Here is a 15,861-nt window from a genome sequence, read left to right as displayed (position 1 = left end):
GTCTAATTATAGCTTGGGAAGGCATCTATGCATTCTCATCTCTTAACCATTTGTCCGCCAGACCAGTCGATCAGACCAGTGTTGACAGTCACTTTTTTCACCTATAATACATTTGTAAAATCCAAATACAGTCTTGAGTAATAAACAAAAACTAATACATTTATTTCTGCCTAAATCATGTGCAGAACCTCATTTCTTCCAAACTTCAGAGACACAAAATCTACTGTTTTCAACCGGACAATCCATGTTTTAGCAGATCCAATTAGCAGATCCAATGCATATTTTAGCAGATCCAATTGTTTAGACAATCTAGATTTAGCAGAATTAACAAATTTGCCTGCCACATTTATTTATATATATATATATATATATATATATATATATATATATATATATACATACAAAAGTGAGTACACCCCTCAAATTTTTGTAAATATTTTATATCTTTTCATGTGACAACACTGAAGAAATGACACTTTGCTACAATGTAAAGTAGTGAGTGTACAGCCATTTTCCCTCCCTGGTGTCATGTGACTCATTAGTGTTACAAGGTCTCAGGTGTGTTAAATTTGGTGTTATCGCTCTCACTCTCTCATACTGGTCACTGGAAGTTCAACATGGCACCTCATGGCAAAGAACTCTCTGAGGACCTGAAAAAAAGATTTGTTGCTCTATATGGTGGTTCCGGCACACTCTGGCAAAGAACTCTCTGAGATACTGTATATATACAGTATCTAACAAAAGTGAGTACACCCCTCACATTTTTGTTAATATTTTAATATACCTTTTCATGTGATAACACTGAAGAAATGACACTTTGCTACAATGTAAAGTAGTGAGTGTACAGCTTGAATAACAGTGTAAATTTGCTGTCCCCTCAAAATAACTCAACACACAGCCATTAATGTCTAAACCGCTGGCAACAAAAGTGAGTACACCCCTAAGTGACAATGTCCAAACTGGGCAGTAAATGTTGGAATACTGGCCCAGTCTCTGAAGGGAGGGGATCATGCTCTGCTTCAGTATGTCACAGTACATGTTGGCATTCATGGTCCCCTCAATGAAATGTAGCTCCTCAGTGTCTGCAGCACTCATGCGACTCCCGACCATGACACTCCCACCACCATGCTTGACTGTAGACACTGTCTTTGTACTCCTCACCTGGTTGCCGCCACACACGCTTGACACCATCTGAACCAAATAAGTTTATCTTGGTCTCATCAGACCACAGGACATGGTTCCAGTAATCCATGTTCTTAGTCTGCTTGTCTTCAGCAAACTGTTTACGGCTTTCTTGTGCATCATATTTAGAAGAGGCTTCCTTCTGATCGACAGCCATGCAGACCAATTTGATGCAGTGTGCAATGTATGGTCTGAGCACTGACAGGCTGACCCCCCACCCCTTAAACCTCTGCAGCAATGCTGGCAGCACTCATACCTGTATGTTTATTTCCCAAAGACAACCTCTGGATATGAGGCTGAGCATGTGCACTCAACATCTTTGGTCGACCATGGCGAGGCCTGTTCTAAATGGAACCTGTCCTGGTAAACCGCTGTATGGTCTTGGCCACCGTGCTAAAGCTCAGTTTCAGGGTCTTGGCAATCTATTAAAGCCTCAGCCATCTTTATGTAGAGCAACAACTCTTTTTTTCAGATCCTCAGAGAGTTCTTTGCCATGAGGTGCCATGTTGAACTTCCAGTGACCAGTATGAGAAAATGAGAGTGATAAGACCAAATTTACCACACCTGCTCCCCATTCACACCTGAGACCTTGTAACACTAACGAGTCACATGACACCGGGGAGAGAAAATGGCTAATTGGGCCCAATTTGGACATTTTCACTTAGGGGTGTACTCACTTTTGTTGCCAGCAGTTTAGACATTAATGGCTGTGTGTTGAGTTATTTTGAGGGGAGAGCAAATCTACACTGTTATACAAGCTGTACACACACTACTTTACATTGTAGCAAAGTGTCATTTCTTCAGTGTTGTCACATGAAAAGATATAATAAAATATTTACAAAATGTATGTATATATATATCTATATATATATATATATGTATATATATATAAACTATTTGTCAAAAGTATTGGGACATCTCCCTTTACACCCACATAAACTTTAATGGCATTCCAGTCTTAGTCTGTAAGGGTTCAATATTGAGTTGACCCACCCATTGCAGCTATAACAGCTTCAAATCTTCTGGGAAGGCTGTCCACAAGGTTTAGGAGTGTGTCTATGGGAATGTTTTACCATTCTTCCAGAAGCCCATTTGTGAGGTCAGGCACTGATGTTGGATGAGAAGGCCTGGCTCGCAGTCTCTAATTCATCCTAAAGGTGTTCTGTCAGGTTGAGGTCAGGACTCTGTGCAGGCCAGTCAAGTTCCTCCACCCCAAACTCGCTCATCCATGTCTTTATGGACCTTGCTTTGTGCATTGGTGTGCAGTCATGTTGGAACAGGAAGGGGGGGGGGCATCCCCAAACTGTTCCCACAAAGTTGGGAGCATGTAATTGTCCAAAATGTCTTGGCATGCTGATGCCTAAATAGTTCCCTTCAAAAAAACTAGGGGGCCAAGCCCAACCCCTGAAAGGCAACCCCACACCATAACCCCTCCTCCAGCAAATGATTTGGACCAGTGCACAAAGCAAGGTCCATAAAGACATGGATGAGCAAGTTTGGGGTGTGTTGTGCTTTATACGTTTGAGAATAATTCCTGAACGATTTATTATATGGAGTTCTTTTTAATCGATTAATTTCTTTTTAACAGCATATACTGTACCAATCATAGTGAATACAGACAAAATAGGGAATATATATCTATGTTTGTCCACAAGACATGTATTCACAATAAATAGTTAGATATGGGTGACACAAAAATATAATATCACATAAAATACAAACTTTAATTATAACACTAGTTCAATTGGTTTTGCTCAGCAATGTAAATCAAATGAAAGGATTACTTTTTCCCAGAAATAGTAAAAACCATATATCAAGAATTATGTATCAGACAAAAATGTCTGCGACTTGCGTAGCCAACAGTTACTGCAGTTGGAGTGAGAGTTTGACTACGTAAAATGTGAGACTAATTCGCTAATATAGCACTAAACCAAGAAAGGAAAAATTAAAAAAAAACAAAAATAAAGTTAGAGAAAAATATACAATGGTTGTTACAACTGGGGAAGGAAATCTAAATATCCTAAACATACAATATTTATAGCATACAAAGAATCATAAATCAGTGCAATCAATAAGACATAATTACCATTCCAAAATGGCTGCTGGCTCACAATGGTCGTTACCAGAGTCCCTAAGATGGCTGCAAAATGGTGGCTAGATAAGGAGGAGCTTGCTTCTGGCGTCCTTAAAGTTTTTCAGAGTGTCAGGTGTAAAATGAGGGTGTGAAGTATGATGGAGTATGATGAGTGTGGATGAGTATGAGTGAATGTCAATGAATGTCTGTGTGTGTGTGTGTGTGTGTTTGTGTGTGTGTGTGTGTGTGTCCATCTGTCTTGTCTGGGTTCTCCTATATACTGTATTAGGACAAAAAGGCCATAAAAATAATAATAAGCCAAACTTGGAACTTCTTCCCATTGGTTGGGGTAGATAACCATTAACTTGTGATGTAATCATGCAATTACCTCTTCTAACCACCATGTATGCCAGGGAGCGAAACTATGTGATAGAAATTACTATACTAATTTGTAGTAAAAAATAAATAAAAATATGTCCATATTATCATGGTGCAGGCATGGCCATCTGATATTTCTGTTATTTATCTTTGAAAGTTTTAGTTCTGGTTCACGCCGTTTAATGAGTATGCATATTAATACCGTATATATATATATATATATATATATATATATATATATATATATATATATATATATATATAATCTTGGTTAAGAATAATTGATTTACCTATATAATATCTAGATTGATACACAATAACCTGTAACTATAACTGTTTGACACGTGATATATTCAATCAGAAGATTATCTACTAGAGAATTATTATGCTAATAAACAATGTAATCATGACTTGGTATAGGATCTAAAATATGTAATATAATCTGATCGTCATATACTACCATATAACAGATATAATATAATTTTCAATAGAGTATTGTCCATATAACCATCATTTCCACATCCCCTCTTGGTATATGATGGACCATGGAAGTTGTAGATGCTTATGATCATATTGAATTCATTTAAAAATACTGTTTGTGTAATTATAAGTTGATAACCAGAAAAATATATAAGCTTTCTGGTGATGGCTTCTCTGTTGTTTACTTTCCCAGAAACTGAGACAATGGTCTGTTAGTTAGGTAACCCATTTTACACCTGTCTCTTTGAGGACTTGTGAGGAGATGCCCTTGTATGTAAATCTCCCCCACCGTTGTCTTCACCTGGAATCAGCAGTTTCGTTGTCAGGTATTATATACACGGTTCTTCAAATATATTATCTTTCAATAACCATAGAATATAGTTTGTTATTTCAAGGGTTAGTCAACAACAGCTTACCACTCTTCCAAAAAAAAAACAATGGGAGAAGAAACCTGACGTCTATCTTAAGGAATTTCTGAAGGCCTCGAGTTTAACTCTGTCTGGGGCTCATTCAGTTCTTAGTTCTCCATATGCGATATGAAAAATATGCCAATTTCTTACAATAGTTCTGACAGGTGGAAGAACTTGACTGGCCTGCACAGAGTCCTGACCTCAAACAGACAGAACACCTTTGGCATAATTAGAGCGGAGACTGCAAGCCAGGCCTCAGTGCCTGACCTCAAAAATGTGGCTTCTGTAAGAATGTTTAAACCTTCCCATAGACACACTCCTAAACCTTGTGGACAGCTTTCCCAGAAGAGTTGAAGCTGTTATAGCTGCAATGGGTGGGTCAACTCAATATTGCACCCTATGGACTAAACAAAAACCTTGAGACTTTACAATTGCCCAGATGGTCAATATAAGTGTGCGGTGTAGTCTGCAATCATTTGGCCAAGATATTAATGCCCAGTTTTTGATAGTGACTCAATTTCAAGTATAATTCAGGTTTAAGAAGCCATTAAAGACTAATAAGCTTCTTTTCTTTTCAGGCTGTTCACCACTAAATGTAACAGCTGCTTGAAAGCAGTAATGCCATCGGAGCTCATTATGCGGGTCCTTGACAATGTCTATCACGTGGCTTGCTTCTACTGCTGTGAGTGTGAGAAGAAACTGGAGCGAGGAGATGAGTTTGTTTTAAAAGAAGGACAGCTGTTATGTCGCAGCGACTATGAGAGGGAAAGAGAGATGCTCAGTGCATTTAGCTTAACGCCCGCTGGATCAGGTAATGTTTGCAGATCCATATATTAAAGTAGTAAACTTATTAACATTTTTTTTTTTAAACTAAAAAAATCTAAAAACTAGACATCATAATGTGCTAGTTTGCATAGCATACTAGCACAGTATGAAAGACTTACCTTGAAACAAAGTCCTTCAGCGGCGCGCTGTCATCACTACAGAGGCTTTCATCTGGAGCTAGGGTGAGTTATTGTTTATTCCAAACCTCAACCGGTCTTCCTTCCGGTTCCCAAGTTGCAACTGCTTGGCTGGCCAAGCTGCAATGACGTCAATGCCACTCATGCATGCAGGAGTCATGGCTGCCACATGGGCCTCTGAAGGAGCCGCACGGGTATGCTGTTCCTTCAGAGTGTATGCGCCGGTGACATAATCGGCTGCTTAGAAACATAGAAACATAGAAAGTGTCGGCAGATAAGAACCATTTGGCCCATCTAGTCTGCCCAATATATCTGAATCCTATGAATAGTCCCTGGCCCTATCTTATATGAAGGATAGCCTTATGCCTATCCCATGCATGCTTAAACTCCTTCACTGTATTTGCAGCTACCACTTCTGCAAGAAGGTTATTCCATGCATCCACTACTCTCTCAGTAAAGTAATACTTCCTCATATTACTTTTAAACCTTTGCCCCTCTAATTTAAAACTGTGTCCTCTTGTGGTAGTTTTTCTTCTTTTAAATATGCTCTCCTCCTTTACCGAGTTGATTCCCTTTATGTATTTAAAAGTTTCTATCATATCCCCTCTGTCTCTTCTTTCTTCCAAGCTATACATGTTAAGGTCCTTTAACCACTAACAGGCCAGGTTTGCAAGATAACTAAATTGCATCACAGGTGATCTCATTTGCTGCTCAGTGATTGCAGTATTCTAGTCTACATCTCCCCCAAGGTAATACTTAAAATCTGGCCTGTTAGTGGGCCCCGAGGACCGGAGTTGAGGACCACTGCTTTAACCTTTCCTGGTAAGTTTTTTTCCTGCAATCCATGTACTAGTTTAGTAGCTCTTCTCTGAACTCTCTCTAGAGTATCTATATCCTTCTGGAGATATGGCCTCCAGTACCGCGCACAATACTCCAAGTGAGGTCTCACCAGTGTTCTGTACAGCGGCATAAGCACTTCTCTCTTTCTACTGCTTATACGTCTCCCTATACATCCAAGCATTCTGCTGGCATTTTGTGCTGCTCTATTACATTGTCTTCCCACCTTTTAAGTCTTCTGAAATAATTACTCCTAAATCCCTTTCCTCAGATACTGAGGTCAGGACTGTGTCAAATATTCTATATTCTGCCCTTGGGTTTTTACGCCCCAGGTGCATTATCTTGCACTTATCCACATTAAATTTCAGTTGCCAGAGTTCTGACCATTCTTCTAGTTTTCCTAAATCCTTTTCCATTTGGCGTTTCCCTCCAGGAACATCAACCCTGTTACATATCTTTGTGTCATCAGCAAAAAGACAAACCTTACCATTGAGGCCTTTTGCAATATCACTTATGAAGATATTAAACAAAATTGGCCCCAGTACAGATCCCTGAGGTACCCCACTGGTAACATGACCTTATTCTGAATGTTCTCCATTGACTACAACCCTCTGTTGTCTGTCACTCAGCCACTGCCTAATCCACTCAACAATATGGGAGTCCATGCTCATTGACTGCAGTTTATTGATAAGTCTTCTATGTGGGACAGTGTCAAAAGCCTTACTAAAGTCTAGATATGCAATGTCTACTGCACCTCCACCGTCTATTATTTTAGTCACCCAGTCAAAAAAATTTATAAGATTTGTTTGACATGATCTCCCTGAAGTAAACCCATGTTGTTTTTCATCTTGCAATCCATGGGATTTAAGATGTTCCACAATCCTATCCTTTAATAGGGTTTCCATTAATTTGCCTACTATTGATGTCAGACTCACTGGTCTATAGTTGCTTGATTCCTCCCTACTACCTTTCTTGTGAATGGGCACGACATTTGCCAATTTCCAATCTTCCGGGACGACTCCTGTTACTAATGATTGGTTAAATAAATCTGTTAATGGTTATGTTAATGCTTTTCAATATAATATTTCCCAAACGATGCATGTTTAGGAGATATTCACTTAACCTACAGGTAAGCTTTATTATAAGCTTACCTGTAGGTAAAAATAAAAAAAGTAACATTTATTACCACTTTAACCACTTAAGCCCCAGTCCTATTTCGGACACTTTTTGTTCACGCGTTAAAACCAGTATTTTTTCCTAGAAAACTACTTAGAACCCCCAAACATTATATATATTTTTTTAGCAAAGACTCTGGAGAATAAAATGTCGGTCATTGTAATATTTTTTATCACGCGGTATTTGCGCAGCGGTCTTAAAAGCGCCATTTTTTTGGAAAATTTTTGAAAAAATCACATTTCACTAATTTTAAAAAATACTAAACAGTAAAGTTAGCCCATTTTTTTGTATATTGTGAAAGAACATGTCACGCCGAGTAAATAGATATCCAACATGTTACGGTTTAAAATTGCGCCCCCCGTGGGATGGCGACAAACTATGGTCAATAGAGATCTCAATCTGCGACGCTTTAAATTTATTTAACGGTTACCAGTTTTGAGTTAGAGTGTAGCTCTTTTTTTAAATTATTGCTCACGCTCTGGCGATCGCGGCGATACCTCACATGTGTGGTTTGAACAGCGATTTCATTTGCGGCTCGACTTCCGTATACGTTTTTTTTGTGCGCGAGCTAACGGTGACGGGGGCGGCTACATTTTTTTTTTTTCCCATTTATTTTATTTTATTTTGCAGCACAGTAACCCGGACGTGACGTCATGGACGCCGCCTCCGGGTTACGTCATCGGAGACCCGATCGATGCCGTTTCCGGCATTCATCGGGACTTCATCCAGACGGCGGACGTGCCGGCTGGGTGCTCGGGGCTCCCGGTTGTAACGGGAGCCCCGAGCAAAGCCACGGAAGGCGGCGGGAGGGGGGGATGTCCCCTCCCGCCCCCCGGGTACCAATCGAGCGGCTCCCGAGCCGCATCGGTCGGTACCGACGGAAAGCCAACCGTCGGCTCCAAACCACAGTACCGGGATGGTGCCTCTAGCTAGAGGCATCATCCCGGTATAACACCGCAAAGTTTACTAACGTAGCCCTACGTTAGTATGCGGTAAGTGGTTAAAGGTATAACAGACCCAAGAGAGTTATATCAACCTATTAAGGCCCCTTTCTTACTTGTGCGACTTCTCCTGCGTCTTGGGACTGCAAAGTCGCATGACAAGTCGTACCCTACGCTTTCCAATGAGTACAATAAAAATAAAATAAAATAATAAAATAAAATAGAAAATAAAGGAATATAATAAAACAAGAATAGAATAAAATAGAATATAACCATCTTCTGAAATTCAAATTTAAAAATTGAATTTGAATAGAATAGAATAGGAAAAAAATAATAATAGAATAGAATAAACTAGAAAGAATATCTCCTTCTTCCGAAATTTGAATTTCGAATGGAATAAATTCAAATTTGAATAGAATAGAAAATAATAGAATAGCAAATAAAAGACTGGAATGGTATTAAAAAAACAATAGAATAGAAAGAATTTATCCATCTTCCAATATTTGAATTTCGAATAGAATCAATTTGATTTCTAAGAATTGATTGAGTTTAATTTGACCGAAATCAGGAAAATTCAAATAAACAAATTCCAAAAACGAATTAAACTAATTTAACTAACCGTATTTATGTAAATTATGAATCAAAATGAAACAAAACAAATGTTTTCGTTCTGCACATGTCTAGTATAGAGTTCAGGCCCTGCCCATTTTACACTCCTGTCCTGCTGAAATGCCCAAGGTGGCTGCCCTTTCTGCCTACCCCTCAGTCTAGCCTTTGTGCTGATAACTTCTGTTTTCTTTGTCTGTGAACAAGGAGTTGTTATGGAGATAGGAAGGAGTGGAGATGAAGAGAGGTCTGTGTTCTTTGTAATCTATCAGAAATGAAGTAGGCAGGGCTGACACCATGTGCCTAGAAATTTAGAGCTGTGTTGTCATGTTAAAAGGTGAAGGTAGGAACATATTATATAGGAGGATAAAAAAAAAAAAAAAACAGGGAAAGAAAGACATGACTATGCAACAAATGTTCCATTTCACCTGTGATTTTTATTATTTTTTGTTTTCAGTTAAAAGTGAGGATGAAGATGGATGTCACACCAATGGTAAAGGAAGCGATGATGCAAAAGATGTTAAACGCTCAAAAAGACCAAGGACAATACTGACCACACAACAGAGAAGGGCATTCAAAGCATCATTTGAAGTGTCTTCCAAGCCATGCAGAAAGGTAGATGCAATCTAGCAAATATCTGTTATAATAGAGTTGTGAAAAATACATTTGTATTACCCAGGCTAGGTGTTACTTGCCTCTGCTGCTGCTTGAAACTAAAGCAGTTCAAAATGATCCTTCTTATGGATTAACAAATTCTCTCTTGGAGGAGGGAATTGGGGAGAAAATAGCCTAATAGTATAATTACATTTGATTTTTGCCCCCCATTCGCACAGAACAAATGTACATATTATTGTACAAATAAAGATATTATTGAAATAGTTTTGTTTTATCTGCTAAATAAGTGCAAAATGCACATGATGATTTCCAGAAAACACAGGAGCTGATTAGCAATAGGGCAAAGTCCTTTAGCATCCAAGGTGAAAAGGCACCCCCATCCAAGAGCTGGGAACTAATCCATCTGTCCCTTTTACCTCCACAATCAATAAACAGTTTGCAATAAATGTATGCCTTTCATTGAATGATGCAATTAATTATTTTGGAGTATAGTACAAGGTAAAAAAAATCTTAGTAAGTCATCAAATGTTTGTTTTACTATATAACTTATTTCAGAGGATTTAAAGAATTAATGCACAACTGTACTTTTTCATTCAAGGTAAAGTGATAGGTTTCTTTTGTAGCACACCCCACGTAGAAACTGCAAATAAACAGGGATCCCCCACCCGGCACAGCCAGGCATAATAATTCTTCACAGGCATACAACAGTCAGAAAACAGTCTGTACTTTTTTTTTTCGTTATTTCATTAGGGGGTTTATCAACTTGGATGAGGATAGGGAGTTTTTGGGGTGCCCACTTGACTTTAACAGGAACTTCAGGGACAACTTCCTATATACAGACTGCCTCTACACCAGTCCACCCGGCTGACTCTTCACCAGCCCACCCGGCTGACTCTTCGGAGATCTCCCAGGGAAAAGGTAGAATACTTAAGCCCACCGCTGTCTTCAAGGGAGACTGGATACATGTGGCAGTCTCCCCCCTTTGTTAGTCCCCATCAGTGTTGAATTACTCACTCTGCCCTCTCTTTGCTCCCATGCCTCCAGGAAAGCCTCCTCCATGTTTTTTGCAAGATACTTCCAGCACCAGAGCCCTGGACCAAGGCAAGACACCCCCCCCTAGACTAGGGGGTACCCCTCAGGGCCATTGACAGCCTCCTCAACACTGCTTCTCCATCTTCCACCTGACTGCCCCTGCTGGCATGACTCATAAATATTAAAAGGCTCCCTGCCAGGCCCACTCCCGGTGATTGGCCAGAGACCGATAAATATGCTGAGCAGCCCCTCTTAGTCTCCACCCACTGTCTTCCAGAATGTTCTCTAACAATCTGGAAACAGGGGGAGGCACCAGAGAGCTGCTGAGATGAGTCATCCAGCCCTAAACTCTAATACCTCTGATCCAATTGTAGATTCACAAATTTACAGCATGAGTCAGAGTATGGTTTGCCTGCTCTACTTCTAGCATACACCACACTGTTGTCACCTAAACTCACTCCCCTGTTTCACCTGCAAGGGCTCCTCCAAAGTCCCTGTGTAAGTTTATGGTCAATTTTACATCAGAGCTTACACAAGCTTAAAGAAGATCTATTACCAGGAATAAAAAAAATGTCTCCCAGGAGTCCCTGAGCACATAGCACCTGTCCCTGTTAAAAACCAAGCAATGGATGTTAAAAAAATATGTATATTTATTTAATATCATTATGGGCTGTAGCTCCACCCCCTCCCAAAGCCAGTCAGAGTCCTGCTATTCAGGGGAGAGAGTGGAATGTGTCGGCTTGTATTGTGAATGATTGCAGCTCAAGAAGACCACTTTCATTGACAAAAACACAAGCTGACAACAGCACAAGCCAGGTACTACACTTGTCCAAAACAGTGCAGTAGCAGGATTGGCTGTGATCAGCTTGTGTTTTTTCTTTAATGAAAGTGCTTTTCTCGAGCTGATAAATAAGAATGTGACGATTGGTGTTGGCACTACCTTTATAAATACCCCAAATAACGTGAGTGGGGATAAAAAGGGTGTAAAAACCCACAAATGGTGAAATGTGCCAAAAAGTATTATAAAATGATAGTCAGAAATGCAAATCTGAGTGCTTATTCCAAATTAAATCTTAAACAGTGCTATAAACAGATACCGTGAGTGTAATAAACCCACTACCATACATTGTGTGAAAAGAACTTGGTGATAGGTAAATAAACGTGCCACACAAAGTGTGATAGTAAACTGAAAAAAACTTTGTTGTGTAAAATCCGTAGTGGCCACTGGGTGGCGTTTTTGCAAATACAACCTGTATGATGATGAGGGGTTCCCCTTCGAAAAATGATGCAATCAATAGCCGCTGGCGGGAGGCCTAGATGCTCATAGAAGAAGAAACCCCATGGTGAATAGTCAAATCATACATAGCATAAAGCAAGGCGTAGATAACTCACTCGTAAGATGATCGAGATCAAAGTACAGTGTGCGCCGGGATGCTTCCGCGTTCCACGGCCGACAACCGGAAGTGACGTATGACGTCGGAGACTCCGCCCATTTTCTCGAGCTGCAATCATTCACAACACAAGCTAATAGTTTCCATTTTCCCATTTACCCTAAATAGCAGGCTACAGCTTCATACTCTGTATGTATTAAAGATGAGAGATGAATAGACAACACTGTACAACAAAGTTCTGTCTGGCGGCTTAGAAGGAGAAGGGGCAGATGGATGTGTGGGCTCAGTGTGGACTGCATGTCATTGCCACTTTTCCTCTTGAGCTGCCACTCAGAACTCTGGCTCTGTTGATCAGTTTCGTTGGATACCTAGGCAAGTGTGTGGGGCTAGAATCTGATAACCTAGCTCAGAAAAACCTGCACAAATTTACATGTGAACAAATACTATGTGCACAGGAACCCCTGGGGGGTTTAAAAGCGGTTATAAACACTGCTTGTTCACTTTTATCTACAGGTAACCTTCTAATAAAGCTTACCTGTAGATACAAGGAATATCTCCTGAATATGCACCATTCAGGGGATACAAAGCAGAGAAGAAGGCGCTTCTAAGTGCAGTAATAAAACACTTTCATGACAAGAAAGGGTTAAAAACACTTACAAGATGGAAGTGAAAAACAGGTATTTTAATGAATCCATAACGTCCAGCGGGTTGCCTCCTGAGAGTTAAGAGAGTTGCGGGTGGAAGTTCCAACTGACAACCGGAAGTGATGTCAGAATGGGCGGGACATGTTTTGGAACATGTCCAGTCTCTCCTTCTTCAAACCAATCTGGGGGGCATCCAAGTCGCATATATGTGAACTCGGCCTAACACTCCTGTGCAGAAAGAATGTCACTCTACCTTCCATTTTAAACTAGGAGCATGCACCTGTGTGTGTTCTTAGTTCTAAAACCACAATTTCACTAACAGCTGCTGGCATAAATAACAAAGAACAGAAAAACTGGAAAGATTTTGCCTTTTATGAAGCCTTTCGTATAAGGTCTTTACCTTCACCTAATCAATGTAAATCAACATTTTTGTTTTTTAGCCATTTATGTTATCAAAAATACTGGCTCTCCTGATGTTTGTTTTTAGTGTTTAGCAAACATGTTGACCACATGCTCTTATATATTGTACAAAATGCTGTGTTTGATTTGTATCGATATACATAAATGTATCTATCATTGATACCAAAATACTTCTTTTTTTCTGTGCAGGTGAGGGAGACACTGGCAGCAGAGACAGGGCTGACTGTTCGCGTTGTTCAGGTTTGGTTCCAGAACCAGAGAGCCAAGGTACAATGGACCAAAGCGTAACCCTAAAATTCCACTTTTCCTTCTATATAAGGAAATGTATCAAATCAAAAAATTGAATCTAGACTAGATGGAACCAAACATTCCGGTACCTATGTATTAGACATGTGCAATTCGTTTTGTTACAAATTTGTTTTTGGACAAAATTTGGCATATTCGTTCATTCAGGAGCATCCAAATGAACAAAAGACTCTTTTGACGAATGCATACAAAAACGAATTATCAGAAAGAACAAAAATCCAAAAGAACTAAAACATGAAAAACTAAAAACGATTCAACCTAGGAGTTTAATGAATCAATTACATTCGGATAATTTCATTTTTCTAATTTTTGTTCTTTCTGACTATTTGCTATTGCTGAATATAAAAAATAATTAATTAATGCATTCATATTCGTATTTCTTTTGGATATATTCAGATTCATTTGATTTTAGGACGGCCAGTGTTAGTGTGTTATCTACGGCCAATGAGCTTGTCCCTTATTCCCTTGTATGTTTTTCTGTGTCAGACTGCATTCCATCCAGAGTCCAGACTGGGACTCTGGATGGTGGCATTGTGTGATTGGATTTATGAGTCTCTTGTGACACAGAGAGTGAGAGCTAAATTGTTACAAATGCATCCAAAGTTACGAATTATCCGAAAAGTAACAAATGCCACATCTAAACAAATGAAACGGAAAGAATACGAATGCATCTGATGCTACGAATTTTCCGAAGTAACAAATGCTGCATCTAAACAAATGTAAAAGAATGAATATGAATGGATCCGAAGTTACGAATGATCCGAAGTAACAAATGCCGCATCTAAACTAATAGAATGGAATGAATACGAATGCATCTGAAGTAATGAATGCCGCATCTAAATAAATGGAACGTAATGAATATGAGTGCCTCCAAAGTTACAAATTATTAGAAGTAACAAATGCTGCATCTAAACAAATGGAACAGAATGAATATGAATGCATCCAAAGGTACGAATGATCCAAAGTAACGAATAGTAATCATAACGAATGATCCGATAAACCAAAAAAAACAAAAAACGAATGAAACGAAAACAAAACAAATTTTTCGGTAGTGCACATGTATATTATGTAGCACATACTAGTTAATAGTTAATGAGGCAGTAAAGTTAAAGTTGTTGTAAACCCTCACATATACCCAATGAAGTGAACAGCCTCAAATTATACACAGAGGTTAAACAAACCCTTCTACATAGGTTTTGCTTGTTTATTTGCAATCTTCCCTTTCCTACACACCTTCAAAAGGGCAAAAAAGTGTTCAAATCATTCTTCATCTGTCAGGAGTACAGAGGAGGGGGCGGATAGGCTGCAGTTACAGTGTGTGAGAGCTGATTGGAGGAAAGGCACACTCCCCCCCTCCACATAGCAGAAGAACTTTGTTCTGAGTAGACAACCTGTCTAATGAGCTCCCCCCCCCCCCCCCCCCCCACACCACAAACTTTATCTCATGTGTCGGGAAAACTTCTCAGAAATGGCTCATGCTGATGACAGAGAAATGAAGCATCAGAGAGAAATGACACGTAGTGCTTTAGCGAGAGATAAAAAAAAACACTACAGATATATGTGCTTTGCTCAGATTCCAAGACTGAGGTTTACAACCACTTTAAACCTATTTATTGGCTTGTACAGTAAGTACTGTTCCACTACAGGCTTACCCTTTCTCTACAGTCCACTAGCATTAGGAGCAGGCTTAACCTGGCTATGAACTGCTCCACATTCATCACTCCAGTCCTTAGAAAAGAGGAAACCCATATGGAAGAAAAATGTATTTCCAATATATTTAGGGAAAAAATATTTTGAAATATATTGAATATGGCCAAAATTGTAGCATTTTAAATATATTTCCAATATATTTGGGAAAAATAAAAAATGATTTTTTTTTTAAAAAATATATTTTAAATATATTTTTCTTCCATGTGGGAAGGCAGCTGCTCATGTTAAAAACCAATGTGAAATTTATTCAAATAACCAAAGCACCATATAGTTCACCTAACACAAACAATCCTAACGCATTTCCTACATAGAGCTTCTTCATCCTTTTAAGAATAAGCTGCATGAAGAAATAAAACACATTAGAGTTTTGTTTGTATAAGGTGGACTATATGGTGCATTAGTTGTTTCAAAAAACTTCACATTGACTTTTAATAGTGAGCGGCTGCCTACTCATTGGCCTGCTATCCTGGAACTAATGAGTCAGGATATGACTGTTTTTATAACAGAATCTCTTTAAAGGAATAGTCCACTAAAAACTAAAACTTCAGTTTTTTGGTTGATGCTGGAAAGATAAAGCTCCTGACAATTTTTTATATCTTTCACAGGACTCTAGTGGTGAGATCTTTCCACTTAAAGTCCTGGATCGGAACACCTGCTGTGGCCAATATAAGAGGCTCACATTCTTCAGTTGAATTTA

The 15,861-nt window shown here is 39.2% G+C and overlaps 1 protein-coding gene across 2 annotated transcripts in view; it reads left to right on the top strand.

Annotated features, from left to right (window-relative positions):
* LOC309553559 (LIM homeobox transcription factor 1-alpha-like) overlaps positions 1–15,861 on the top strand; it is an 86,313-nt gene that overhangs the window by 49,509 nt on the left and 20,943 nt on the right. For both annotated transcript variants that reach the window (XM_082254826.1, XM_082254827.1), the window contains exons 3-5: positions 5,103–5,335; positions 9,504–9,661; positions 13,338–13,415. In XM_082254826.1, coding sequence (XP_082110952.1) covers positions 5,103–5,335; positions 9,504–9,661; positions 13,338–13,415 — 469 coding nt within the window. The remainder of the gene's footprint in view (positions 1–5,102; positions 5,336–9,503; positions 9,662–13,337; positions 13,416–15,861) is intronic.

Source organism: Pelophylax lessonae, assembly GCF_965119305.1.
Source record: "Pelophylax lessonae genome assembly, chromosome: 4".
Classification (NCBI taxonomy): Eukaryota; Metazoa; Chordata; class Amphibia; order Anura; family Ranidae; genus Pelophylax; species Pelophylax lessonae.
The sequence above is the reverse complement of the archived record's forward strand: the minus strand, read 5'-3'. Positions and strand labels throughout refer to the sequence as shown.